This window comes from Talaromyces proteolyticus, assembly GCF_021365285.1.
Source record: "Talaromyces proteolyticus strain PMI_201 chromosome Unknown BGW36scaffold_13, whole genome shotgun sequence".
In the NCBI taxonomy this organism is placed as follows: Eukaryota; Fungi; Ascomycota; class Eurotiomycetes; order Eurotiales; family Trichocomaceae; genus Talaromyces; species Talaromyces proteolyticus.
Genome location: NW_025764289.1, coordinates 396,202 through 421,004, shown reverse-complemented (window position 1 = coordinate 421,004; position 24,803 = coordinate 396,202). Strand labels below are relative to the sequence as shown.

The window sequence follows — 24,803 nt, the reverse complement described above, 5'->3', positions numbered from 1 at the left end:
GTCCTCATCATGGCGTACTGTTCGATATCGATTTGATAGAACAGTTAGCCATCGTATCAAGTTTGAAATTGTGGATACCCGTGGTATCAATAATTTGAAAAGCTTATTGTTGAATCAAGTATTCAAATCACTATTTTGCATAATACTCCGTCAATGCTTTGGCATTAGATCTTCAACACCTCCTTCTCGTCATGGTCGTTAGTTTACTCAAAGCGCCATGAAAATTCATTGTGTAGGATCATGCCAAGCAGCTGCGACTGAGACATTCAAATTGATTCTTTTAACCAATAATAGCCTTTGCTAACCTCCGTCTCTCACAGTCTCACCGAATTGTGCCAGAATCCTCACTTTCCCAAAATGGAAATTGTCTAGCAACGCCTGGTTCCTTTAGGACTCGGTAACAGAATACCCTATCAAATGGTGGACAAGTTGATAAAGAGATTCCCGAGGTATATGCAAACTTTGACCAACTGTTGTATCAGCGCCCAGATTCGGTATGCCTTTAACGACCATTTGCAGCTATAGCTAGGTCAATTCTCTTCTGAACTTAGCCTGGGCTTGATGTGGTGAGAAACTATACATTGCATCAGTAAACAAAACTATTTAGTATTAAAATGTACTTAATTATACAAAAGTATGCGTTAGAGTGAAAGTTCGGTTGGATTAATGTCAACTGTTAGGACCTCGCTACATTGATAATGAAGAGACATGCGATGAGGAGCAAATAACTGAAAGTTTCAGTGGTCTCCAAATATGCCAAAGTCCATAAACAATCGCATTACTCAAAATACCTAGATTGAAGGGGTAGTGACCATGCTTGTTTGCCCATGCGATAGAAAAGGCGTACCATTCGATATTGAACATACCATCCTGCTGCATGTCGTTGGCACCATGAAGATAGGACCACAGTCTAGTGGAGAGATCCAAGTGATTGGCATTACAAGCCGCACAAGAATCAGCAACAGTGGCAGTTACAGTGCATCCAACTCCGGAGTTGTAGTGGCCGCCACTGGTGTTCTTGATGCTCACTTTTCTACCACAGTAATCGGAAACCTTGTAAGCGTTTTCAGAAATAGCGACGATCCAGTCATTGTCACTATGAATGGCGCCTCAGGAACCGGCTCTGCCATTCTGATAGTAGTATGTTGCCACGCCTTCACTGTTGATGGAAATGATGCTAGAGATTTGCATGTACTGGTGGAGGCTGATAGAAGGACAATGCACAAGTCTTACTTGGCATCAGGTACAGGAGCAATTGGAGATGCACTTGCAACCAAGGCTAGGAGAGCAAAGGTAGCGGGTTTGAAAAACATCTTTGAGGAATAAAATGGATCAGGCTGTTGGTGAAATGCGTGCTTGAATGAGATATTGATGTGCCTGTTCCCGAGTCGAATTGGAAGACGGACCAAGGATGGTAAGATAAAAAAGGAAGAAGGGAAACCGATCAAAATGAAGAGGCTTTTAAGCAGCTCCTGGAACATATTGAACAGTCTAGAAAAACAAGCCACTATCGCGGTATCCTAAACTGGACATTCATACAGCAAAGAGGCCCCTCTTATCGGAGGATGGTGTTAATTAAAAGAGTAAATCTAAGTGACCACCGCCGAAACATCAAATTTATTTATCTAAATCCTCCAGCTTTCGAGCGTTATTAATGAATTAGCCTAGAATTGACGATTGTAGATCTCAGCTCATACGTATAACACGAGTGAATATAACTACAACGTTATAATTGTCCTATATAAATTGACATTTAGCAACATGCAATTGGTTATATGTTTTAGGGTTCATCTTTGGACGCCCGCAGCCCGATACAGCTTAATTGAAACAGATATGAAAAGTTTCGAGAATCTACCCAAAAAATACGGGAAGGAAGTGGCAAGCGGTGGCGCGGGGGTGGTTTAGAGTATCATTGTACTTGAAGATAAGCTGATTCGGTGGGTAAAGTTAGACAATGCTATTCGAATTATCCTACTCCGTTTGCATTCCCTCGTTCTGGTAGGATTACTCGAGAATTAAAGAACAGGACAACAGTAATTCTTCTTGAAACGAATAATAAATACAGAAATTGAGAAGCAAAAGATAGTATAGAGTATACACGTGTTGAGAATGGAAAAACATCGAAAAGAGTGTAAACGCAAATAGCCAGCTATCACGCTGTTTTCAAGGATCCCGGTATTGTTCTACAGAGCACTGTCCAAATTCAGAGTAGAGACTAGCCACACCGCGTCCTATTCAATCAACCGGTGTAGAAGAAAAGTTGAAAGGTGCGAGTCATGTGAATGTTGGGAGCACTGCATGTAATACAGGGTTTGAAAGAGACAAAGGGAATATTCATATACATTGCGCATGTCACGGACATGGAATGTGAATGCCACAGAAACAAAGCTAATTAGCTAATACTTATGAAAACGACTAACACAGCCGAGTATCTGTTTGTAAGTTAAGTAATTTATAGTTAGTGTTATGTGACATAGGTAGCGTTGAAATTAGAGTAAACATACGCAGCGGTAGAGGTGTAAATCATTGCAGTGTCGGTAGACGCGAACACCAAAGCTGCCAGAGAAAAGAGCAAGGAAAAGGCTGGAATTGCCCCTATCCGGCCTTTGCTGTTCTTAATCTCATTCAGAGTAAACAATGCTGCCGCATTCAGAAGTGATACTATGAGGATGTTTGTTACGGCGACAATTTTGATAAGACGATCATAGTTTGAGGTACTAAAATCTTCTTCCTCGGACGGTTTTTTGGGGCTTTCCTCGTTAAAGATCCGCGAGTTGCAACTCTTAGGCAAGACCTTCTCCAGAGCTCCTCTAAGACATTTCGCGAGAGACTTGTTTAATTCGTATCTGTTAGGCTTGATAGTAAAGCAGAATAAACAGACCCCTCACCTCAAAGAAGCCATTGACTGCCTTGCTGCGGGCTAGCCAGAAGAGTAGGTGTATCATCCGTCGCGTGAACCAATCTGGGGTGGGCTCGTGGTTTGCCAAAACACGCACAAAGTCTGCGTTCTCTTTCAACGAATCAAGTCTTTTTTCTAGAATAGGACGGCATGGTTTTGTTAGAAAATATTCTAAGGAGCTTGTCAAACTTTTTTCATCAATATGATCCAAGTGTTTAAGCCTGCATATTTCAACAACACGTAGGAGAAGTTCTTCTGTAGAATCGCAATTAGAACACGATATTATGCCATGTGAAAATGGTATAAGGTAACCAGGACGTACGGTATTCTTTGAGCTTCTCACGTACATCTTCATATGCTGGAATACTGTCGCTGACGGGGGAGACATTGACTGAAGAGGTTGTCGCAGACTGAACACCGCGTGGCGATCTTTCCAAAACAAGACGTTCAATTTCATATATCTCAGTTTCGAGATGCAAAAGGTATCTAACAGCGAGATTTTCGAAAGTTCTCACCGCCGCAATGCGCGGCTGGCGACTGAATATATCGGCAATGTCGTTAATGTGTGCTTCGGATTCTGTCATTTCGTTTCGCTCAAAGGAGATGAATATAAATTGAATTTGGCAGGAACAAAAAGGAATAAAAAATGAATGTATATTAAGGTTAAATGAATATTGGGCATTAAAAGTTGAATGTGGTAAAGAAACAATTCGGCACCTTACCACCCTTTATATAATATTTTTCAAGCACATATTCTTCTCTTGTCTGAGTATGTCTGCTATGAGAGCCTCATGTCTCCTCTCCCTGAAACTAATTATTGCGTGTCATATCACAATTTCATGCATATGCATGCATAGAATAGGGTGTAGAAGCATAGTTCCCCATTTGCGAACGCTATCGTGCTCCCGTGCCACATGGCCCCATCCTGCGCCTAGTATCATCAACAGTGGATGCAATCGCTCGAATAGGGTCCAGCCTACCGCCCATGCGGCGGTTATGCGTGTCAATTACTAGTTTCGTTCCATTAAACGGAAATAAATGACTCTTCTGCGACAAAGGGGGTAGGCAAAAATAGTTCGACAATCGGCGCATAGTCTGATCGGATGCAGTGGATCGCAGTGTATCTGCGTAGAATCACGAATCTTGAGACGGCTTTAAGAAGTGAGTAATCTGCGAAATATGCCAGGTTAAATTGAAGATGGGATAGGCTTCGCTTGCTCCCTGGCGCTTGCTTACCTGATCTTAAATGTTCCAATGGGCCAGCCTACCGTTCATCCATTGAATATCATTGGGCAAAAGCCCTCCAATAACATGAACGTAGATCGTGGCAGAAAAGAGCCCGAAATCTCGACATCAACTGTATGGGTCGCTCGTCACCGTTCTCGATGGGAAGAAATATGCGTGCTAAGTAGTAGCAAACAATCATGGCGTATATTTTGCCATCTCAATGAGAGATTTGATGACCATTTATTCTATAAGAGTATTCATTTCGGAAAGCTGAAGAAAAAATGTGAATTAGCTCCAATGTCTTCTCTATACATGTGATGGGTCGTTCATCTTTCCACTCACAACTTCTATTCATTTTGCATTCTTCTCATAGGTCAGCCATGAAGGAATATAAGCCCAGGCTGATTGATGGACGCAAGGTTTTGATAACAAGAGGCGTGGTCATGAGCCGGATGAATTCCGCTCAAGGTTCGGTGTAAAGTGTCACATTGCGGCTTGCGCGTACACTTCATAGACAGTACCGCGTAATTTTAAGGATGATCCTGCCCGAGTCAAGAATTAATTTATTATTGTGTAGAGAAGGCGCGTTGCCTCCGCTCGGTGGCACTATTGGGCAAAAAAAAAATGATAGTGAAGGAGATTTATAAGAAGAATTATCTGACAGAGTTAAGGAAGGCTGGGAGGACTAGCAACATGAGGCTTGAATTAAACTATGCTCTACGGAGAAAGGCTAGCCAGCGACTCGGTGGAGTCGAATAGGGGACCCTGACTGGGGAAGAGCCGACATCACTTGAACTATGGTCCGATCCACCTCCACGACCGGCATCCTTCGGGCCACTTGAATCATAACTACATTGATCTTTGCTTCCATGCTCAAACCGAAATAATGCACCACGAGTAACTTGTCAAGGGCCGACAGTTCGGCTATATTAATGATTGCACCTGTACAGAGGACCCTGCTGCCTACCAGCCAAGATTTGCAGCAAGAAGAAATTTTGTGAACGAGAAACGCTTCGAATCGAGGAGAATTTTTGCTTTCACCCGAGCTAAACCCTGACTAGAAGGATTCGGCTAGAGCGATGGTTAGCGTGTCGTGTTGTTATGGCTATACCGGGATACTTATCGACTCCGTCCTCAACAAATCCAGGCGATCGTCTCCGTCTTTGCCTAATAACATAAATGTTGAAGGGCCGCTACGTAAGCGTCAGGGCTTTTCCAGGCAACCGCACTATTCTTACGTGCTGCTTCGAATGAAAGCAACCCATCAAGTAATAATAACGCGTAGCGTCGTAGTAGATCATTTGGTGTCTGCTGAATAATTAGAGAGCAACAGACCAGTATATAATCAGTATGAAGTCTGCAAGAGGTGCCATTCAGCAGGTCAAACTGACAAGGTGAATCGATATAAGAATATTAAGTGGGACTGTGATCGCTGTCGTTGGACTAGCAACGCGGAGACGGTCCCGGGAACGTGGCTGGGACAATTGTCGAAAGTTGGATCTAAGACCGGCATTATTATTAGGAATAAAAACACATCTGGAACCAATGAAGACCATCTAAATATTGTTGGACCCTTTGACAAAAATGAGTTAGTATATATCGGCTAACCCACAACAAATCGTGAAAAATGCGTACCCTTTTCCGGAATAGCCCATCTGATTCGTCGATATCATGAAGATACACTTCCTATTACTTCCCCCTTTTCACACTGTGCCTGGGACTTCGTGAATGGAGACCTGATCAGAGTCAAATGCACAACTGAATCATTCACCATCAGGTTACAGGTTTCTTGTGGCGTTTCCGACCGACTGCGACCGTACACAGACCAAAATGTCCGCTCCGTCGCCAATTTCAAACGAGGCAGTAAGCATGCCGACCGGTCTCGGTCGATATTTGAAATTGATTTGGCAGCCTCGTAGTGTAAGTCCACAATCAAACCATACCTCCAATACCGATTGATCTGTTTGATTTGAATCGTGTCGCCATTCTCACTCTCAATCGAACCCCTGTCGCATGAAATTAACGCAAGAAGCAGAAAAAGACGGACAATGACAATGAAAAGCCGGGGAATGGTAAGCTTTTCTCATGCAAAACCAAAAAATAAACCTGTATCTTTGTTTTCAAAAGACTGACTCGCAGTATGCTATAGAGCCGTCTGATGTCCCACAGCCTTCCTCTGATGAAACTCCCTCAAGCAAGGAGAACCCCGTCCTCAAGAGCCAGCCTCGTGTTAATTTTTCAGGCTCCACACCAGGCACGTCGAACGAAACCCCTTTGCAACCCGAGCCGACCAGAGATCCATTGCGTCTCAGGCAGTGCAAGAAAAGCGATATAATCATGCCTCGTCAATGAATGATAGGCAACGAACGTATGGGAGGTAAGCAATACAATTATCCAAACAAGAAAGATGTCTTTTTGGAACTTTGAAAGCTGACTGCCTATCTCTATGGCAGTATAGTGCCCACTCGGCCCGCCACGAACTTGAATGATGGGACGACAAGAGGAGAAATAAAAGTGAATATGTGGCGATTTAGTCTTATGGCAATTCTGGAAGTGAAGTTCATCACTCCACTCTCGTCGATGCGACAACGAGATTGTTGCAATCTGGTGGAGCCACATGTGTCTTGGTACTCAACTGCTTCAGTCCTGCCGAGTCACTCCAATCATTTTCTTAATTATTTTAAATTTGGCTTTCGAGTTTAAGAATTGTTAACAGTGGTTTTTTATAGATAAAAGTCTCAATGCATTGTATTTGACATTTTCGCGTCGTTGCGGTTATAACGCATCTCATTCGAGCCCCGAATACTTTCCCGAAGTCCTAACTGCCTGACCTGTGTTCGATGACGTACAGATTAGAAGTCTCGAAGTAGAAATTAGCGGGAATATTAGCAAATATCTGCCATTGATGCCGACCTATATTATTTGCCCTGCTTCTATAAACATGGAAGCATCGGGGTCTGTTTAGCTGTGGATTCTGGAGACATTTTGGGGGACTGGAGGCTGGCGACAAAGTACAATAGCGGCGATAGGATAAAGTCGAGGTACGTATCAAGTGACAGTCTTGCATGATGCATTGTATACGCATGCATTGTTACTGCTGCCCTTCAATGAACTTGTGGTTGTCGCCCCGCAGCCAATCATCCCTGATCGCTGATGATGGATGTTCGCTTTGATTTATGATCTGGGATATTTGTTTTGGACAACGTCGAGAATTTTCGGGAAATGGAATTCATTGCTGAGTATTGAGCACTGCAAGCTCTCGGGCTGCAAATGGAATGCGGGCTGATTAAGGCCAACAGTGTTAAACCAACCCATGATCTAGGACTGCTCTCTCTCGTTTTAGCAACTTTTCCATGAGTTCTGCGATGATGCATTAATTGATGATTTGAGAAGCAGCATCAATTGATTGCATGGAATTCAGATCCTTGACTGCGTTCAAGCAACCCTTATTTGAGCCGAGGCCACTTTATTTTACCCAAGACTCTAAGCTATATACTGCATAGCTACCCATACACCCGCTTTTCCATTTGAATCCGCCTCGGCCCTTCACTGGCCATGAGTATTGCAATATTGTTGGCTGGAAGATCCCTTTTGGCGCGGAGGTGATCAGACGGGATCTCGCAGCATCACACTCTTTCCGTAACTGTCTCAGCGCTACGTGTACGGAAACGCCAATCACATGGCCGCACGATCCTCTCATATGCAAGTTGGGTGCATGGGTGGGAACAGTGAAGATGTGTAGTCACCACCCCGAGTAATCCCGCAAACCAGAGAATGTACTTGCGACATCCTCGAGCCGACGTTGCATCTGACCAAGAGCTAGAGGACAATATACGGCAAGATGGCTCGGGCCGTCCCGCGTCTATCATTCACCCAAAGACAATATGGTAGTATCGGGACCATATTATCATAGACATTTATATGCGGAAATGGCCTGTAAGCTACGATGTTGTAAGTGTGGGCCCTGAGTGGTGAATTGACAACTTGAAATTCGTGTGAGAATATTGTCTCACCAAGTTTTGGATGAAATAATTTAGCAGAAGACCATTCAGACTATCATTGGCTTGTTGGCTTGGTGGATTAAACTAAAATGTGCTATAACTTTGCTTTTTGTTGTTGCAGTACTACAATCATCGTCTACAGTAATGCAGAGCCTATACAACATGCGACTCGAATATTTCGGATTGAATGTCTCACTATATGGTGGCGATTAGGATGACGATATTAGATAAAAACTGAGCCCTCTTATGGTATATTGATATCAAGCTATTATTATAGTTTACATATCGGAGGCTAATATTGATACACTAAGTTTCAGGTGTAATCACCGAAGTGCAGCCAAGAATCCTGGCCCCAGTATGTTTCATCCAGCCAAGACATGAGATCGTCGCTGCTACCTAGCTCTAATCGCTGGTCACCGATCCATTTAACGGTTGAAGCAGGGGTAACTGGCTGCGGATCGTCGGCAGCAAGGATCTGATCTAGAACGTTGGAAACAATCCGTGCGCCTTGCTGGCCAACGTCATATACTCCCTCATGCGGATCGCACATACATTTCAGATGTGAAACAAACACGCTAAGCTTTTGTATAAACCAAGAGCGTGGATGAGATGAAAGTGGCGACTGGTTTGAATGTCTTAATTCAGCTGTAAGAATTCCCGCAGCAGGAAGACCTTTGTAGCATAACTAAAAAAAAATCAGCATAATAAGTTTTGGCGAGACAAGGCCCAAAATGGCGCCAAGGGGAGTTGGTTTCATACATCCCAAGATAGATCATGTATCTTCTCGCCCGACCTCATCCGCAACATGACAAGATTCAGTAATGTTGAAATTATTTCGCAAGAGCTCTCAATCAGACCTTGCGGCTTGATACTCAGTCGTTTCCATAGAGTTCTATAAAGAAGAAACTCGTGATAAATGAATTCCACATGGGTATACAAACGGCTCTCGTCAATGCTGGACCCATCCTCCACTTCTCCAGAAGCTGATGACCAACGCAAAAAGGGAGGAAGTCCTTGTTGTATCTGACGCGCGTCCTCAATCATTTTACTATTGTTAAATCTATGTTAATAGATATTCTTATGACTATTTTCAAGCCAGAAGAGTAAAGACCCTGCGGGCTATTATTCATATGGAAGACACCTACTCGACTCGTGACTGAAGACCATCGATGTGGTGACTCAGGGACAGCTCCAATATACTCTCTCGCGTAAGGCTAGTCAACACCGCGATTCGGAGCTTAACCTCGGATGTCAATTTTCCTTGTTTGTTCCAACCATTAGAGTCAATATTCTGCAGCGCCATCTCAATTTCACGCGGTGTCCCCGATATTTGTTCGTGAGTAAGATCTAGTGGTAATTGAATGCGAAAGTACCGCGAAGAAACCCGAGCCGGGCGCCCGAGCGCTGTAGCAAGCTCCTTGTCAATTGCATACCCGGAGGCTAGCACACGTTTCCGTATTTCAACAAGGAAAAAAGGGCAACAATCGTCTACAGTCCCGTTTGGTTGGAGTAAGCTGGCAGCATATGCGACGGTGGACAGATCACCCAGCTTTTGCCAAGTGCGATAATCTATAAAACTCGCGGTTAAAAGCCTAACCCCATATTGATAGAGGAAGAAAGAAAGTGATACAAGACATACCAGTATGACCGAGCATGCGAGTTAAATGAGCGGTCTGTTGGCCCACCAGCCAGCAAAATGGATCGCTTGTTACACCTAAAGCGTGGCAGAATTGGCAACAAATTTCACTAATGGCGACGGAAGTGGACCGTAGTTGGTCTCTATCAATCTTCCAGGGGCTAGAATGGGTGAAAATGTCATTATCAGCAGGCACATTAAGAGAAGCAGCTGTAAGCATGGCAAAGAATACGCCGATTGCATCCCACCGAGCAACAATGAGAGGTATATAGTCAGATATCGTCATTGCCCGATCCACTTCAATCTTTTTTGTCGTGTTGGTGAATATTTCTTTCGATAAATCAAGGAGCTGGACTTCAGGGTCTTCTGAATCTTGGACTGCCAAATTATACAGTCTTTCAATGGCTATACACAAACCGTCCATCAAAGGGCCTCCCAAAACCCAGCTTGGGGCAATCTTGTTCTTGACTTTGATGAGTTCTTGAAACCATTGAATTTTGTTCAACTGTAGCAGAACCTGAGCTCCTAGCTGGATCTTCTGAAAATCCCCCTTTGTGCAACTACGAACCAGGCTAGTATCTGTCGACTGGCCGTCCAAATATTGGCCACCCATGCTGGAAGCGTCAAACTGCTCGTTGAAAATATCTTTAGGAGCAGAAACACCTAAATATCCAGGTGTCAGCGGCCACTTTTCGGGAGACTCCCACTGTGCCACATATTGTTCACATAGGGAGGATGCTGTATGTGAAGATGTGTTCAAAGTAGGATCTCGAGCCGTAAAAGCCGAGTCCCGCGACTTGTTAACGCGGAAGACAAATTGATTTTCCGGACGCCGCTTTTTTGGCCTTTGAATTCGTTTCGAGGCTTTCTCCTGTGATTGAAATAGTTGAGTTAATGGAGAAGGATGATAAAAACATTGCGCCGCCCGGCCTCTGGCGACACATCGGTCACAAATGGGGCTTTTATGGTCGCATCGCTGCTTGGCTTTGCGGCACGGCTCGCACGACGCAAGCTGACCATTGCGACGAGGGGTTGTCATTTGTCGGGGTCCTTGTCGAATATTTCTAGCCTCTAATTAGTCGAATTAAATTATCAACGATTTCTGTCTTTCACGAGGATGACAGGAAGCGAATTCTAGGGAAGGTGAGATACTTGGTGCTATCTCGGAGCAGACTCAGTTTAGCTATTTTCGGTTAGTCTGACGGAGTTCGGAAACAAAGATACTGAAAACGGCAAAATAAAGGCCGACCCGAGATGGTTTTGATGCTCATGCGTGGAACTCTCGAACCTGTCTTGGCCCAGGGAAACATATAAAACGTTATGCGTTATAGTTCGTCGAAATTTTTATTTTCAAAAATTGAAATTAGATTCTTAGAACTATATCCTTCGTCTTTTACCAAACACTTGCTATCGTTAAGCTGGGAATAATGAAAAAAGTGGCCAATCATAAATGTCTCAGATGGTGGGGATTCTCGCTCGGGGGGAAGCCCTCTACTACATTTCAATTTCTAGTTGTATTATCCAACATACTACAGTATTATATATTAGTAATTTTCACTCATATAGGGCGTAAGGCTCATTACGTCCGAAATAATGTGCGCCAATCAGATTTGCTATAATCTATTATATTCCTCGTGGGAATTTACAGACATCCTATTAACAATTTTGAGTGTCAAAAAAGCCAATCAAGTCTAGTATCAGTTATAGATACAACAATAATCAGCCAGCATCTCAGAGAAATATAGGAATGAAATACACTCACATTAACTACTCATAAAAACGAACCCCATAACAAAAATTCGGGGAAAGATCAGGAACTCTTGAACAATAATCTATTTGTCAATCTATCTGCATGCATTCCGAGCGCGTTGGCATCTGATGTGTACTTAAACGAATCTTCCCTAAAACAGTTTCTGTATATAATGCCTGCTAACCTAGCCTTGGTTGCACTTGGTTGCTCTGATAGGTGAGAGGCTTAATTGCCATTTGTTATTAGCCACCAGCAATCAGCTCCAACTTCCGCCGCTCCCGTCTCAATGCGAATGAAGCAACCAAGCACAGAGCTCCGGCCAAAAGTCTAATGGCAAATAGGCGTGATTATGGCCTCTATGGAAGCAGCAGTGGTGTCCGTGGTTCTAAGAATGAGGTCTCCTGCAAGCCAAGTCGAAGTCGGAAAGTGATCACTAATCCGATCGACGTGATCACTAATTCGAACCCAGACTCGATAAGTAGCGCACATAGATGAATCGGTGCAGACTCTATCACAACCAACATGATAGTAGGACCTAACGAAGACTTGATTACTGGAGTCTCATAGTTTCAGTGGGATTAACATATGTTGGCGGTAGACTGGCAGAGGCTTCACCAAACCGTTGCCTTTGGCCGGCAGTTTACCTGACTCACCACTACTACTAAGAGTAGCATAGGTGAGACCACTCTGGACCACACTCAATATTGGAAATTGCTATACACTTGACAGGCATATTCTTTGAAGGATTTAACAACATATAAGAACACAGATTCTGATCTATGTAATTTAGTATCACTTTGAGCATAGAACAAACAAAAAGGGTCGTTTAGCTCGTTAACCAGGGGGGTCCCGGCTGCAATATTGCACCGTCTAAGCCTAAATTATTGCCTTAAGAATTATAACAAGATCGTTCTAGTTTTTGCACTTCTTTCATATTCATAATATTTACAACTGGATTCAGTAACTAAGTTACAGACGTCTTACATTGACAAGTGCCTCAAAAGGAACATCACAAATAATTACTCATATTCACATCCTACAGCAGGCTTATAGTTGTTTAGGGATTTACGTGGCTGGTAATTCAACGTATTGGCTATGGTCTAGGTTGTGGAGTGTTCTGGAAATAATCAGTTCTGTGTCTTCGGCGCAAATGTAGTTCATTTGTCAAGATGGTCTCATATTTGTTAAATCGGTACCTTCAGTTATTCCATTAGCTTTCTGTAGATCAGAAGCGATCCAATTGTTTGCTTTCTTGCAGCATTCTTACATTCCTGGTCTGTGATTACTAAACACTACTATTAACAGTTATAGACAAGGACTCGGTCCAACTATTTGCCCGTCCGAACATTTTTAATATTCAGATTACTGAGCAGTCCGACCGGAGGGAAAGTTGGCAAAAATTTCAACAACTTCAGATTGATAAGTAAAATAAATATTACCTAAATTTCCATAGGCACACTAGTCCCGTGATCGGTCGTGATTCCGATGACAAATTAGCATTTGTATATCTAACATAAATATATACATGGGATGTGCCACGCTGAAAATTGATTTCACTGTGAGAGTGTTGTCCTGTATTCGTTCCGGACAAAAAATTTGGACAAAAATACGAATAAAACACTATGTCATCTTTCCAAGCATCCAAAATTCTCGTGATTGGTGGGACAGGAGCCCAAGGCATACCGGTTGTCCAAGGTATTTAGTCCCCAATGTTTTCTGGAGAAATCATTGATATTCTTGAATACGTCATTAATGTTAAGGTGACAGAGCTCGTAAAAGACCGAAAATACCAAGTTCGTATCATGACTCGAGATCCGAATAGTCGGCGAGCAAAAGAACTGGCCGCATTGCCTGGAGTAGAGCTGTTCCAAGGAACATTTTCTAGTGAAGACAATCTGACGAAGGGATTCACAGGTTGTGATGGTGCTGTAAGATTTTTGACCACTACTTTTCTTTCGCTGTTTATTTAAGTAGTATTTCGGCCCGATGAAATCGTTTTTGTTTAATTTTATTGGGCTAATGAGACTATTTCTACTTGATTGCTTAGTTTGTGAACATCGATGGTTTCAATTGCGGTGAAAAAGCGGAGATGTTCTGGGGTCTACGCGCATATGAGATAGCAATCTCTATCGGTTTGAAATTCTACGTATGGGGCAACTTAGACTATGGGCTCAGGAAAGGTAACTGGGATCCCAAATTCCGATGCGGACATTATGATGGTAAAGGGCGGGTGGGTGGTAAGTCGAATTTACCTTCTCCATGTATAAGGCTGACGGGCTATCTCCCTTATTGTGCAGAATGGATTTTACAGCATGGCACTCCCCAGATGGGGGTGGCCCTCTTCACTACTGGGTAAATGGTTATCCTGTTGTCTATTACGTGCGAGCTACGGGTAAAAATGCTAATTTCTCAATTAGTCCGTATATCGATATGGCGCTCTCGCCTCTAACAATCATGACCCCTCGGATTATTGATGGTGTTGTGACCTGGTCGGTCCCATTAGGTATTTGAGACATAACATTTGACTTTCTTTCATATACTAATAGAGCGATATAAATTTATATATAGGAGACGGAGAAGTCGCTCACGTGGCTCTCTCAGATTGTGGCATCTATGTACGCTGGCTGTTCGACAACCCTGATAGAGCCAATGGCCTAGATCTTGAAGTGGCTATCGCCCACATCTCGTATTCTGAAATGGCTTCCAGTTTCACGAAGGTTACAGGGAGACCTGCACGATACGTCGATGTATCATTTTCGGAATATTTCCAGAAATTCACTGGACGTGAGTCCATAAAAAATGTCTTAAATATTCCCAACATGAGTTGGATGTCAAAATTACGATTTGGCTTCAACTTTTCAACCCAGCGGCCGTCTTCTTACAACGCTGACCCCGCCGATCCTGCCACGCTAAGCTTTGAAAAGAATTTCACAGGTTTCTGGAACTTGTGGCGAGCGAGCAAAGGGAACAAGGGAGTCATGCAGAGAAATTACGAATTGCTTGATGAGATCCATCCTAACCGAATTCGGAGTGCTGAAGAATGGTTCCGGAAAGAGGCTGAGAAGGGTGACTTGTGGGAGCGAGTGAATAATATGGTTCCAATCCTCAAGTGGAGTGAGGATGGTGCACAAGGCAGAATATGATCTTCTGTCATGGCTGACGTGAAGCAAAGCGTATATGACAGATACAGTAGTTTCTTAGTCCAAAATGCAATACAAGATGTACTCATTCAATAATAATGGGGTTGAAGCGGAACCCCAGATAAATTGCGACTGAAACGACATCAACCTCTGAACTAGGACTAATATTCTAAAATAGAATCTCCTCACAGTACCAGTTCTGCTTAGCTAGGCTGGAATTTCGACGTAATATAAATGAAGTGGAGTCGAACGTAGAGGGTTTACGTTTCACACCGTTGAAAGATGGCACGTAAGAGCAAGAATTGCTTTTGCGTGATCTCAATACATCCGATAAAAATACAAAGAGGTCTTGCTGGGTTCATCAATACCGGCTGTTAATTGCGTAGTGATGGGAACCAACCAGCTGGATTATCGTTTGTAGAAACGCGTTCAAGAACGGCATTGCCTTGATCAATATGGCCCTTCACAAAATGAGATCTCGTACTTAAGCATCGTGTGGCAGGGACGAAGCCGTCCTTGAGGACCACTTTAATACTGTTATTAGAATCAGTGTACATCACGATTGGGTCAGTTTCGTTGATGAAGCTGAACGCCCTCAGCAGGCGACGTGCGTACAAAGTTGATTCGGCGGAGCCATGTATTATTCCTCTGCTGTCGGAGAAATATCATGACACCACGCAGAAAATATTTCAAATACCGGACCTGTGCAGAGCTGGACGAATGAAATATATCCTTTCGTACCAATTGGCGAAGGAAATATCACGGAACACGACAAAGGCTCAGAACGCCCGGATGGCTTCCAGACCTATAAAACTTAGGAGACGTAGTGCCTAGACTCCTGATACAGGTCTGGTACCAAGTCGCCTGTTTAGGACATTCTGATCAATTCATTCCAATGTGCATGTTGAAGAGCCGCTAGCTGTACGACAGAGGCCATATCATCGTAGTGGCATGCTTTCGCCTTTTCTGTCACTGAGAGTGGGATGCCTGTCTTCAGGTTACTGCATGACAAATGCAATTTTACACGACGGATTGATGTGTCACAAAAATTGCTCGATTAGGATGTCGTTAGGGCAAGCAAACACGGGACCCGCTGCGATCTTCGTGGCTACGTCCTAACTAAACAAAGTCCTGCAGAGCAACAAAGAAAGGATTCTCTTCCAAGATGACTTGTATTTTTGTGGCGTTATTTGAAGCAAACTCTTCTAATTTTGTCAATGTGTATGCAACCTAGTTATTTTCTTACCTAGCAGGCCGGCTGTTTTTATTTTGTAAAAACCGTCAAAGGCCTCATCGGCACGGGATACCCAGTGAGGAATATGGGGCTCGAGCAAAGGTTGTACAAGGCATCTTTTTTAGGCCCACAGACCCTCTTTGCTAGGTTTTCATCAGGCTTTTCTATACATTTTAGATTGGTCAATCTCTTGCAGTTTTACCCACTGCGCAAGATTTCTGTTTGCAATCAACAAAATCTTTCACATAGTCTTCAACATGGAATATACCCCAACATTATCTCCTTTTTGTACAAACGAAAACATCCCCCCATTCAACCATTATATTAATGACTATATCTTATATTTCCTGTATGTCTGTCCGTTTGTCCACCTAACAAAGACTACAGGAATAGAATGAAATTATAGATAGCTACCTAGACATCTCAGAACTCTTCATATGAAATATTTACTCTACCTCTCTATTGCCATAAGATATGAAAAACCACAAACTACCTCCCACTACTCTGTTATCAGTATCATCAATGGCAGCTATTCCCCAAAACTTCTTCGATCGATTCCCAACCTTTCGGCCAGAGCCACGGGCACGCATCAGCGTACAATTCCGTCGCCTCGCTGCTCATATGAAATGGGAAACCGGGTCACGGAGATGGAGGAAGATGTGGAAAGAATGTATGGGCAGCGAATTTAGTCGGCTCTATGGCGATAACGCCTCTCGGTTGCAGTCATGGCAGGATTTATGTCTCGATCTGGGATTGCAGGCCCCTCCGTCCATTACGAAGTGCAAAAAGGTGATTTCCATTGGTTTTAAAGTTTAAGGGAATTATGCTAACCACGGAATAGCTTTTATCGAGTGTGTACGTCAATATAGTCGACTTGATTGATTGTCGTGCTGCTGGAGAAATACCTCGAATGTTTTCGTCGGTGGCTGCGTTGAAGGAATACACGAGAAAGTATGGGCAGGTATTTCCTAGAGAATTAGCTAAAGAGGAGGGGTTTATTAGAATTTTGCTGAAGAAGATTGCTTGAGGTGGCGATGTGAGGCACTTGACTTAATTTAAACTGTTCCTAGTTTAGCCTATCTGATTCAAAACATGGAATTTTCCTCATTTATTTCTTCTTTCCAACAGCTGGATCCGAAAACTGAAGGAAAGGCACGTTGAAATCTCAATAGAAGACGTCGATTCCATCCGCTTCTTAGAATTGATCTACCATTTCCAACAGAAGATCGTTCGAAAATTCTGGGAATTCCCTCAGAAAAGTATTGTCCAAAGCCTTCTCAGAACCTGTGCACCCAGCGCTTCTCAATTTTTTCATGTTGGCAATGGGGTAGTCTACGGCGACAGATCGAATTATGTACATGTACTCGAATGGAGCAGAGTAAATTTCACGAATAGCGTTGCGGAATGAGTCTTTGCTACGCATTCCATTCAGTGCTTTCACAACATGGTGCTCTGCCGTCTTCATGAGACCAGGAATATACAACTTTTCCGCTAGAGCCAACATTTTCAGGTGGAAGGTAAGATGGCCGATCGAGGTGGTGACGTCTGGAACGGCCATCAGGTAAGCTGTAGGGTCGTCTACCTGGCTCTTCTCCTCTGACTCGGTTTGGTTGGCCTTTCATTCCAGCTGTCATTTTCAACAGTGTAATCTCCGGTGTATAGGTAGCCCACCATTTTGGCGACTAGAAGCTCGTTTTCGGAGAGAAAATTGTGATAGAGTCCCCTGCCTACAGCGAAAAGATCAGTATATACAATCGAGATACTTCCAAACCCAATATAAGTCACCTCATATTCACTGCAGAACTGCTCGAAGTATTCGCACTGCGGGCATACTATACACTGATGTACGAAAAAGGGTTCCCAGCCACACTCGATCGTCATATCACTATATTAAAAGTAATCGCGAAGCCTAAACGCATGTCAGCTTAATATCTCGTGTATGTCTCATAGATCTTACCCTTTAACAACAGCCAGGAGGCTATACGGGCGCTTTGGCCGCTCTTCATGTTCTGGAGCTGGATTAAACTCGGTTTTAGTCACCCACACCCCCCGGTCGTTTTCGTCACCATCAAGATTCCAGTCATCCTTGAAATTTTTGTCAGACATTCTGTAGGACAGCCTCTTTTGTGGTCCTTTCTGAATCGGCGGATAAGACAAATGAGCTGAGATCAAAGGCTTGATGAGCGAGTAAGGGTTGAAGTCAGCGAATACTTGAAGAAAGAGTGAGGTGAAAAAGGGAGGAAAGAAAGAAAAAAATGACTAGCAATCAATTTATGCAGGAAGTCGTCGAGCAGGCGGTGCCAAAACAGGAAGGCGGCATGGGCATCTGCCTCGTCGTCAAAGTGCAAGGGACCACGCCGGCCATGTCCCAGTGCGACCGCCATTTCCACGGATATTGACTTGTCTGTAATACAATATATATCAAAATTGTATATGCGTAACAGGCGGTGGTTATGATGTTCCCCAAACCCCCACGTGTCACCCCACGCTACCCCCAAAATGGAATACAGGTTGGAGAACAAAATGCGGAGTGCAATCCGTGTGGTCTTTGTGCTCCAATTTAAAACCCTTCCTCTTTCAATCCGTCATTTTGCATCGTTTCTCCCTATTTTACGGTATATACAGAGAATCACTAAAGTCGTCTCAATATGAGCCAGAAAGACGACAGCGTCTCGATATCCGGCAGCGAAGTAGCTCGGCACAACACCAAAGACTCGTGCTGGCTAGCGGTTCGGGGGAGGGTGTACGACGTGACCAGTGCGTTTTTTGATATTCAGGGCTGGTTGTTTACACGATCTCTAATAAGAAGGCAGACTTCCTTGATGAACATCCTGGTGGCGCCCGTGTGATTCTTAATTGCGCAGGTCGCGATGCAACAGATGAATACGACGCTATACATCCGGCAGAACTAATCGAGGAGACACTTCCCTCATCAGCTTTCCAAGGCGCCGTGGATCCATCGACACTCAGTAATCGAAATTTGCCGAAACCAGCTCAGCAAGATCCAACCAAGACATCTGCATCCGCTGGACCTCCCCCGTTGAGCACATTGCTCAATCTTCGAGACTTTGAACAAATAGCCGAAAAATATCTACCCGCTAATGCATGGGCATACTATACAGCTGGTGCGGACGATGAGTACTCCAAGGCCGAAGCAGAGCTAGCGTACCGCAAAGTCTTACTACGACCACGAATCCTTCGAAATGTCGGCAACATTGACACGAGCACCAAGATTCTAGGCTGCGATGTCTCATTACCGGTGTATATGTCAGCGGTAGGAATCGCCAAGTTTGCTCATCCACAGGGGGAATGCACACTCGCTGCGGTGGCAGGGCGTGAAGGATTAGCGCAGCTGGTGGCGACAAGATCGAGCATGTCGCTTCAGTCAATTATGCAGGCGCGCACGGGTGGTGATCAGCAGCCTATTTTCTTTCAGTTGTATATGCATAAATATCAAAAGATTTCAGAGACGACAATACTCAAGGCTGTCAATTCTGGTATAAAAGGGATTTGGTTGACAGTAGATTCGCCCGTGACTGGGAAGAGAGAGAGGGACGAACGGCTGAAAGCTGAGGTAGATGTATGCACGGAGTGGCTTCTTTTATGCTCTCTCATACATTGCTAACGAATATATCAGGTCGGAGAACAGAACAAGCAATTAAGTGGCAAAAGCCAGCCGGTGCAAGGAATCGCCAAGACACTGTCAAGCACCGTATCACCTTATCTTGACTGGAACACGATCGCCTGGATTCGAAGTCTGACCAGTCTTCCTCTTGTCATCAAAGGAATTCAATGCGTCGAAGATGCTGTGTTAGCCTACCAACACAACGTCGATGGTATCGTGCTGTCGAACCACGGCGGCCGCTCACAAGACACCGCACAGGCACCTCTCCTGACGCTCCTTGAAATCAACAAATACGCCCCTATAATCATGAAGACCAAGAAGATGCAAATTTTTATTGACGGTGGCATCCGCAGGGGAACAGACGTCATCAAAGCTCTTGCCCTTGGCGCTACGGCTGTTGGCTTAGGCCGACCATTCTTATACAGCATGAGTGCTGGGTACGGCGAGGCGGGAACAAGACGGATGATAGAAATCCTACGCGAAGAGATCGAGATGAATATGGCATTGGCGGGGGCGACTAAAATTTCCGAGCTGGAGATGGGGATGCTTAACACGGCACGATTAGAAAGAGATCTAACAACGTTAGCTCGATTATAAGTACACATTGCATCTATGAAACTAATTCCATAAAATTTAACACATCATATACTTCACGATATAAATGCCCTAAAACGACCAAATAGAGTGAAAGGGACTTTATCTTCCCAGAGATGCACCCACAGAAAACGCTAGAAACACATATAAATGATTATGTCACGCACATTTCTGATTTGTCTCTTGAGCACTTTCCCTCTCATATAATCTAGTCTTTTGAAGCTTAGAGAAATTCAACATTTATTTGATATGCATTTATCCTCAATTTCATTTGTATATTACCCCCCGCTTCTTGCAGTCTTGTGAATTTCTACTGTGTATCTTCTGCCGACGCACTGAGGTAAGTTGACACGGCCTCTCCTAGTGTTTTTGCTCCTATCTAGTTGGTTGATCACCTTCTATTGCAGGCTTATACTTATATGATATGTCATGGCCTGGCTGCTTCTTTAGGTTTTCAACACCCAAAATTCCTTTGCCCCTCATCTTACTTAGGAATATATAGGTGTGTTTATTCTTGCTGTTCTTCTTACTGAGAATGTTATGGTTAATTTATATCTTTATTTCGATCCTTTCTGTCCAACTTTGTTGCGGCTATAAGTTTGTTAGGATTGTGGTCGTTAGATTGGCTTGTCTACAGGCTTTCGGCTATTGTATTGTTCTGTATCTTGTATATTGCGCTTGGAAACGCCTAGAGAGACTTGTCTGTCTACTGATTGCAATATCACCATGTCTACTATTGGCTGTTATGCTCGCTATAATGTTTGCTGTCTTCAAAAAATTTCCTGATCTAAAGGTCCTTGAGAAACTCCTTACAGTCGAGTAGGGCTTCGGTGTGTATAGTGCGCGTCTGGTTTCTTGATCCATATAATTTAACCTTTCAAAGTTTAGCAGAATTCAGTATCAGTTTGATATGGAACATGTTTTTATTTGATTTTGTATATTATTCCTCTGCTACATGCACTCTCGTTCTGCTGCTCCCTTTTGTTAATGCACAGAGAAAAATTGCTATAATCTCTTCTAATGCTTTATTTACTAATATAGACGGATTCGACACCTTCCTCGCCTTTTTACTCCGTCCTTTCAGCATCTCCCAAAAGTTAATGTCCTACCAAGAAGGCATAAAACATATATTATAATACTTTTTTTCTGCTATACTCCGTAGACCATTTTCTTTTTTTGGTTTCGAGTGTCGCTTTTTGCTCACCGAGCCCTGGTTTATAGAACGGTCAGACCTACATATCTAAAGCTTCCGGTTAAGAATACTCGTGGTTGGTCTGAACAGTCTAAAATAACGCCACAATTGCCTACTAAGTTATGGATCTTAGGCAGCCGTAGGCAGCAGCTACCTATAGCGAGAAAGCAAACCTTATCGCGAATTTTGCTTGCAAGTACTTAAATAGACGTCAAAATCTATAAAATAAAAGAAATTATGTCTTTTCATCATAACATTGAACATACAGTACTAGAACAATCTCACTATTCAGTATAGTCATTTCTGCACAGAATGCCCAAGTTCATGCTTCTTGTCCGCGCCACCCGCGATAGCGAGTCTGGCATTCCACCATCAACGGAAACGATCTCGGAGGTGATGAAATACAATAATGATCTTTCTAATGCTGGCATGTTGCTTAGCGCAGAGGGACTCTTATCATCCTCCACTGGAGCTCGGATTGACTTCACCCCCGAAAACGAATCATCAGTGACTGCTGGTCCATTTCCGTTTGAGTCCATTATCTCAGGGTTTTGGATCATCAAAGCGAAAGACCTCGAGGACGCAACCATCTGGGCGCGGAAGGCGCCATTCCGTGCTGAGGGAAGTGCTATTGAAGTTCGACAGATTGCCAGTCCTGAAGACTTTGGTGAGCAGATGACTGATGATCTGAAGAATATGGAGGGAGAGCTACGTTGTAAGGCTGAGCAGAGAGCTGCTGGTGGACTGCCTTAAGAGATAGAATAAGGAAATAGGAATAACGGGGGATAAGAGTGGCAGCAGGTTTAGTCTGATATCGATGGATAACGGATAAGGCGGTTGGTCTTAGAGTTGAGGATGGCCATTCCCGAAGAAATTCATGTGCTCATTTTACAATAATATTATTATTATAAAATTGAGTATTTACAGCGACATGGATTATATGTGCCTTAACCATTATGATTTAGTGAGAAGAGTGAACTCAAGTTCAAGCTATGCATCCCCTCTTATCAAAGTAGGACAAATATAGTAATTTATATAGGGGTGATAATATTAGAACAGGGAATTACTTGATTGTGTTTTGACTAGCCTCAGGCAACAGCGCCTTTGCAGTAGGGCAGAATGAATCAAAGAGAGAGAGAAGATGAAGGAGGTTTTAAATTTCTCCGTACAGTATCTTAGTGGTTGATCACTTTGATTCTTTCTCGGGCTCTTAATTATGTGATGTGTATTATGCCCTGCTTCTTCCACAATCCCCCGCTTTCAATATCTTCTATGAACCTACAGCAGATCTTTTTCTCCTTGCTATTCATATCAAATGTACTGTATTCAATTTGTATACTTCCTGTCCAATCATATTGTGGCTATGGGCTTGTGATGATTGCGGCCATCAAATAGACTTGTCAGTAAATCCTTGACTAGCACGCTGCCCTTTATACCGTATCTTGCGCTCTACAATGCCTATCGATACGCGGATATGCATTGAATTGTGGTATCATTAGTCATGCTGCTGTTCATTATGCTCGCTATAATGTCTGTTGAAAGCTGAATATTTCTTTTCGTCGCATTCTTGGCATCGTGCACACTCCTGCAGCGGCTCTATTTTCAATTGGCTCAATCTTTCCAATCTTCCAACACTATTCTTTACAAGGTGTGCCAATTTGTAGGATATGATACATATTGCAACGGAACCTACACTCCTCATCATTTCAGGGCTCCGGCGTGCGCACCGCGCGTCTAGTTCCAATATATTGCATCATTGATCAAAAGCCTCACTATTTACAGTGTCCGTAAGAAGATAAGTGGGATGCGGCATTCTCTCCGCGGAATCAGCCTATCATACGACATAAACTAGGAAAAAAACAATACAATTGGCTGAATGACGATTACTGGCTCCACAGCAAGCTAGCGCGGCATCCCACATCGCATCGGGGCGTGGGCGGCATCATCTGCGGAGAAGATTGGGGGCGCGCTGGTATAGTTATTCTTTCATTTTCATTGCGAGGGAATGGCAGCCTTTCCCAGCTGCTCGAAAGTTGCAAAGTTCTTTTTATTTCACACAAATATTTTCTCGCATTAGCAAAATGGCTGCAGATGGCAAGATTGATGTGCTGCTTTATGGACTCGGAGCGTATGTCCCCCATTTTTCTCGTCAGCCCGCAGAAATTGACTGACGGAAAGGAAATATGAAGAATTGGCTCCTTCTACGCCTTTATCCTAAGTCGTAACCCGAATGTCCAGCTTACGGTGGTTGCGCGATCGAATTATGACGCAGTCAAGAATACTGTACGTGCTGCAGAGCTGTGTCCTGAGATGAACAAGCAGTAATGATAATTAGGGTCTGATCGTCAACTCGCAAAACCACGGCCAGCACACTGTCCACCCGTACAGGGTGGTCAAGACCCCTGCCGAAGCAAATCAGAAATTCGATTACGTCGTTTGTGCACACAAGGCCATCGACCAAGGCTCGGCGGTGACTGCGCTTGGTCCAGCGGTCGACGAGGACAGAACCACTATTGTGATTATCCAAAACGGAGTTGGAAATGAGGAGCCATTCAGAAATGCATGGCCAAAGGTTACTATCATCACCTGTGTGGTAGGTCTCCTTCTCTCACCGTCTTTCGAGCCACCAATAATCATGGAGAATAACCATGGAAAAGCCGCTGACGATCACAGACATGGACTGGTGCAACACAGACATCACCAGGCTATGTGGAACATACCAAGAGCGAAGACATGCAGATCGGTTTATTCCCGTCGACCATCTCGCCCAGCGAAACCGAGAAGACACGCCTTGACACCCTCTCCTCACTGCTGACACGGGGCGGTACCAAATTCACAGTGCTCGACGACATGCCACGACAGCGCTGGGAAAAGGTCGTCTGGAACGCCGCGTGGAACTCGCTCACCACGGTGACCCTGCTCGACACGCAAACGTGGCTCAAGTCCGGCCCTGAAGCCATGCCTGTCACACGCAAGCTAATGACTGAGGTTATCGAGGTCGGGCGGGCGTGCGGTGTCACTTCGCTTGATTATAACTTGGTGGATCGCCTGATTGAGAGGATTCTTGCGATGCCACCGATCGGCTCGAGTATGCAGACAGACTGCAAGGCAGGTCGGCCCTTGGAAGTCGATGTCATCTTGGGATATCCGTATCGAAAATCGAAAGAGCTTGGCCTGAACACCCCGACGCTGGACACTATCTATGCGGTAGTCGTTGGGGTGGACCGAAGGCTGAGAGACGCGCTGGGGAAATAAGAGTACGACAAGAAATTTGCACAGGCCTGGCTAGATTAGATTGATAATAAATGTCGATATTGTGATTACGTTATGGCTGAGTCACTTTTGTAGGTGCATGACTTGCCTTTCCTCACTGCCGGCATTAGCGGCCTGCTGCGGCGGCGGCCGGCTCTCGCTGCCTCTGTAATTCCAAATCATTGCAAATAATTTGCATATTCCCCGGCCTTGGCTGCAGGACGGCAGCGAATAATAGAGCGAAAGGCCAATC

The 24,803-nt window shown here is 44.1% G+C and overlaps 10 protein-coding genes across 10 annotated transcripts; 7 read left to right on the top strand and 3 right to left on the bottom strand.

Moving 5' to 3' along the window:
- Positions 1 to 2,232: 2,232 nt before the first annotated feature.
- BGW36DRAFT_57869 (uncharacterized protein) lies at positions 2,233 to 3,776 on the bottom strand. Its single transcript, XM_046222437.1, has 4 exons — positions 3,222 to 3,776; positions 2,889 to 3,154; positions 2,505 to 2,830; positions 2,233 to 2,432 (listed from the first exon to the last, which is right to left on the bottom strand). The coding sequence occupies exons 1-4, from the start codon at positions 3,481 to 3,483 to the stop codon at positions 2,393 to 2,395; spliced, it is 894 nt and encodes a 297-aa protein (XP_046066791.1). The 5' UTR covers positions 3,484 to 3,776; the 3' UTR covers positions 2,233 to 2,392.
- BGW36DRAFT_57874 (uncharacterized protein) lies at positions 3,577 to 4,033 on the top strand. Its single transcript, XM_046222438.1, has one exon. The coding sequence runs from the start codon at positions 3,671 to 3,673 to the stop codon at positions 3,911 to 3,913; it is 243 nt and encodes an 80-aa protein (XP_046066790.1). The 5' UTR covers positions 3,577 to 3,670; the 3' UTR covers positions 3,914 to 4,033.
- Positions 4,034 to 5,956: 1,923 nt separating this feature from the next.
- On the top strand, positions 5,957 to 6,478 carry BGW36DRAFT_364162 (uncharacterized protein; the record flags this gene model as incomplete). The annotated part of the gene is made up of 3 exons (XM_046214530.1): positions 5,957 to 6,046; positions 6,162 to 6,198; positions 6,276 to 6,478. The coding sequence occupies 3 exons, from the start codon at positions 5,957 to 5,959 to the stop codon at positions 6,476 to 6,478; spliced, it is 330 nt and encodes a 109-aa protein (XP_046066789.1).
- A 2,217-nt stretch (positions 6,479 to 8,695) lies between these two features.
- On the bottom strand, positions 8,696 to 10,802 carry BGW36DRAFT_259553 (uncharacterized protein; the record flags this gene model as incomplete). Its single annotated transcript, XM_046210061.1, has 4 exons — positions 8,696 to 8,812; positions 8,887 to 9,175; positions 9,273 to 9,696; positions 9,767 to 10,802. Coding segments are annotated over 4 exons (1,866 nt in total), but the record flags the coding sequence as incomplete, so codon positions are not given.
- Positions 10,803 to 13,135: 2,333 nt separating this feature from the next.
- BGW36DRAFT_439767 (uncharacterized protein) lies at positions 13,136 to 14,656 on the top strand (the record flags this gene model as incomplete). The annotated part of the gene is made up of 7 exons (XM_046221512.1): positions 13,136 to 13,208; positions 13,281 to 13,441; positions 13,561 to 13,750; positions 13,811 to 13,865; positions 13,931 to 14,016; positions 14,082 to 14,314; positions 14,381 to 14,656. The coding sequence occupies 7 exons, from the start codon at positions 13,136 to 13,138 to the stop codon at positions 14,654 to 14,656; spliced, it is 1,074 nt and encodes a 357-aa protein (XP_046066787.1).
- Positions 14,657 to 16,409: 1,753 nt separating this feature from the next.
- On the top strand, positions 16,410 to 16,914 carry BGW36DRAFT_401013 (uncharacterized protein; the record flags this gene model as incomplete). Its single annotated transcript, XM_046218699.1, has 2 exons — positions 16,410 to 16,676; positions 16,729 to 16,914. 2 exons carry the CDS (start codon positions 16,410 to 16,412, stop codon positions 16,912 to 16,914), a joined length of 453 nt encoding a protein of 150 aa, XP_046066786.1.
- A 168-nt stretch (positions 16,915 to 17,082) lies between these two features.
- Positions 17,083 to 17,777, bottom strand: BGW36DRAFT_306715 (uncharacterized protein; the record flags this gene model as incomplete). The annotated part of the gene is made up of 3 exons (XM_046212175.1): positions 17,083 to 17,465; positions 17,489 to 17,614; positions 17,684 to 17,777. Coding segments are annotated over 3 exons (603 nt in total), but the record flags the coding sequence as incomplete, so codon positions are not given.
- Positions 17,778 to 18,465: 688 nt separating this feature from the next.
- On the top strand, positions 18,466 to 20,166 carry BGW36DRAFT_350037 (putative oxidoreductase). Its single transcript, XM_046213307.1, has 3 exons — positions 18,466 to 18,644; positions 18,701 to 19,467; positions 19,525 to 20,166. The coding sequence occupies exons 1-3, from the start codon at positions 18,536 to 18,538 to the stop codon at positions 20,107 to 20,109; spliced, it is 1,461 nt and encodes a 486-aa protein (XP_046066784.1). The 5' UTR covers positions 18,466 to 18,535; the 3' UTR covers positions 20,110 to 20,166.
- A 1,369-nt stretch (positions 20,167 to 21,535) lies between these two features.
- BGW36DRAFT_389005 (uncharacterized protein) lies at positions 21,536 to 22,359 on the top strand. The gene has a single exon (XM_046217287.1). The coding sequence runs from the start codon at positions 21,611 to 21,613 to the stop codon at positions 22,049 to 22,051; it is 441 nt and encodes a 146-aa protein (XP_046066783.1). The 5' UTR covers positions 21,536 to 21,610; the 3' UTR covers positions 22,052 to 22,359.
- Positions 22,360 to 23,379: 1,020 nt separating this feature from the next.
- On the top strand, positions 23,380 to 24,553 carry BGW36DRAFT_306107 (putative ketopantoate reductase family protein; the record flags this gene model as incomplete). Its single annotated transcript, XM_046212120.1, has 4 exons — positions 23,380 to 23,426; positions 23,488 to 23,581; positions 23,634 to 23,891; positions 23,972 to 24,553. 4 exons carry the CDS (start codon positions 23,380 to 23,382, stop codon positions 24,551 to 24,553), a joined length of 981 nt encoding a protein of 326 aa, XP_046066782.1.
- Positions 24,554 to 24,803: the final 250 nt, after the last annotated feature.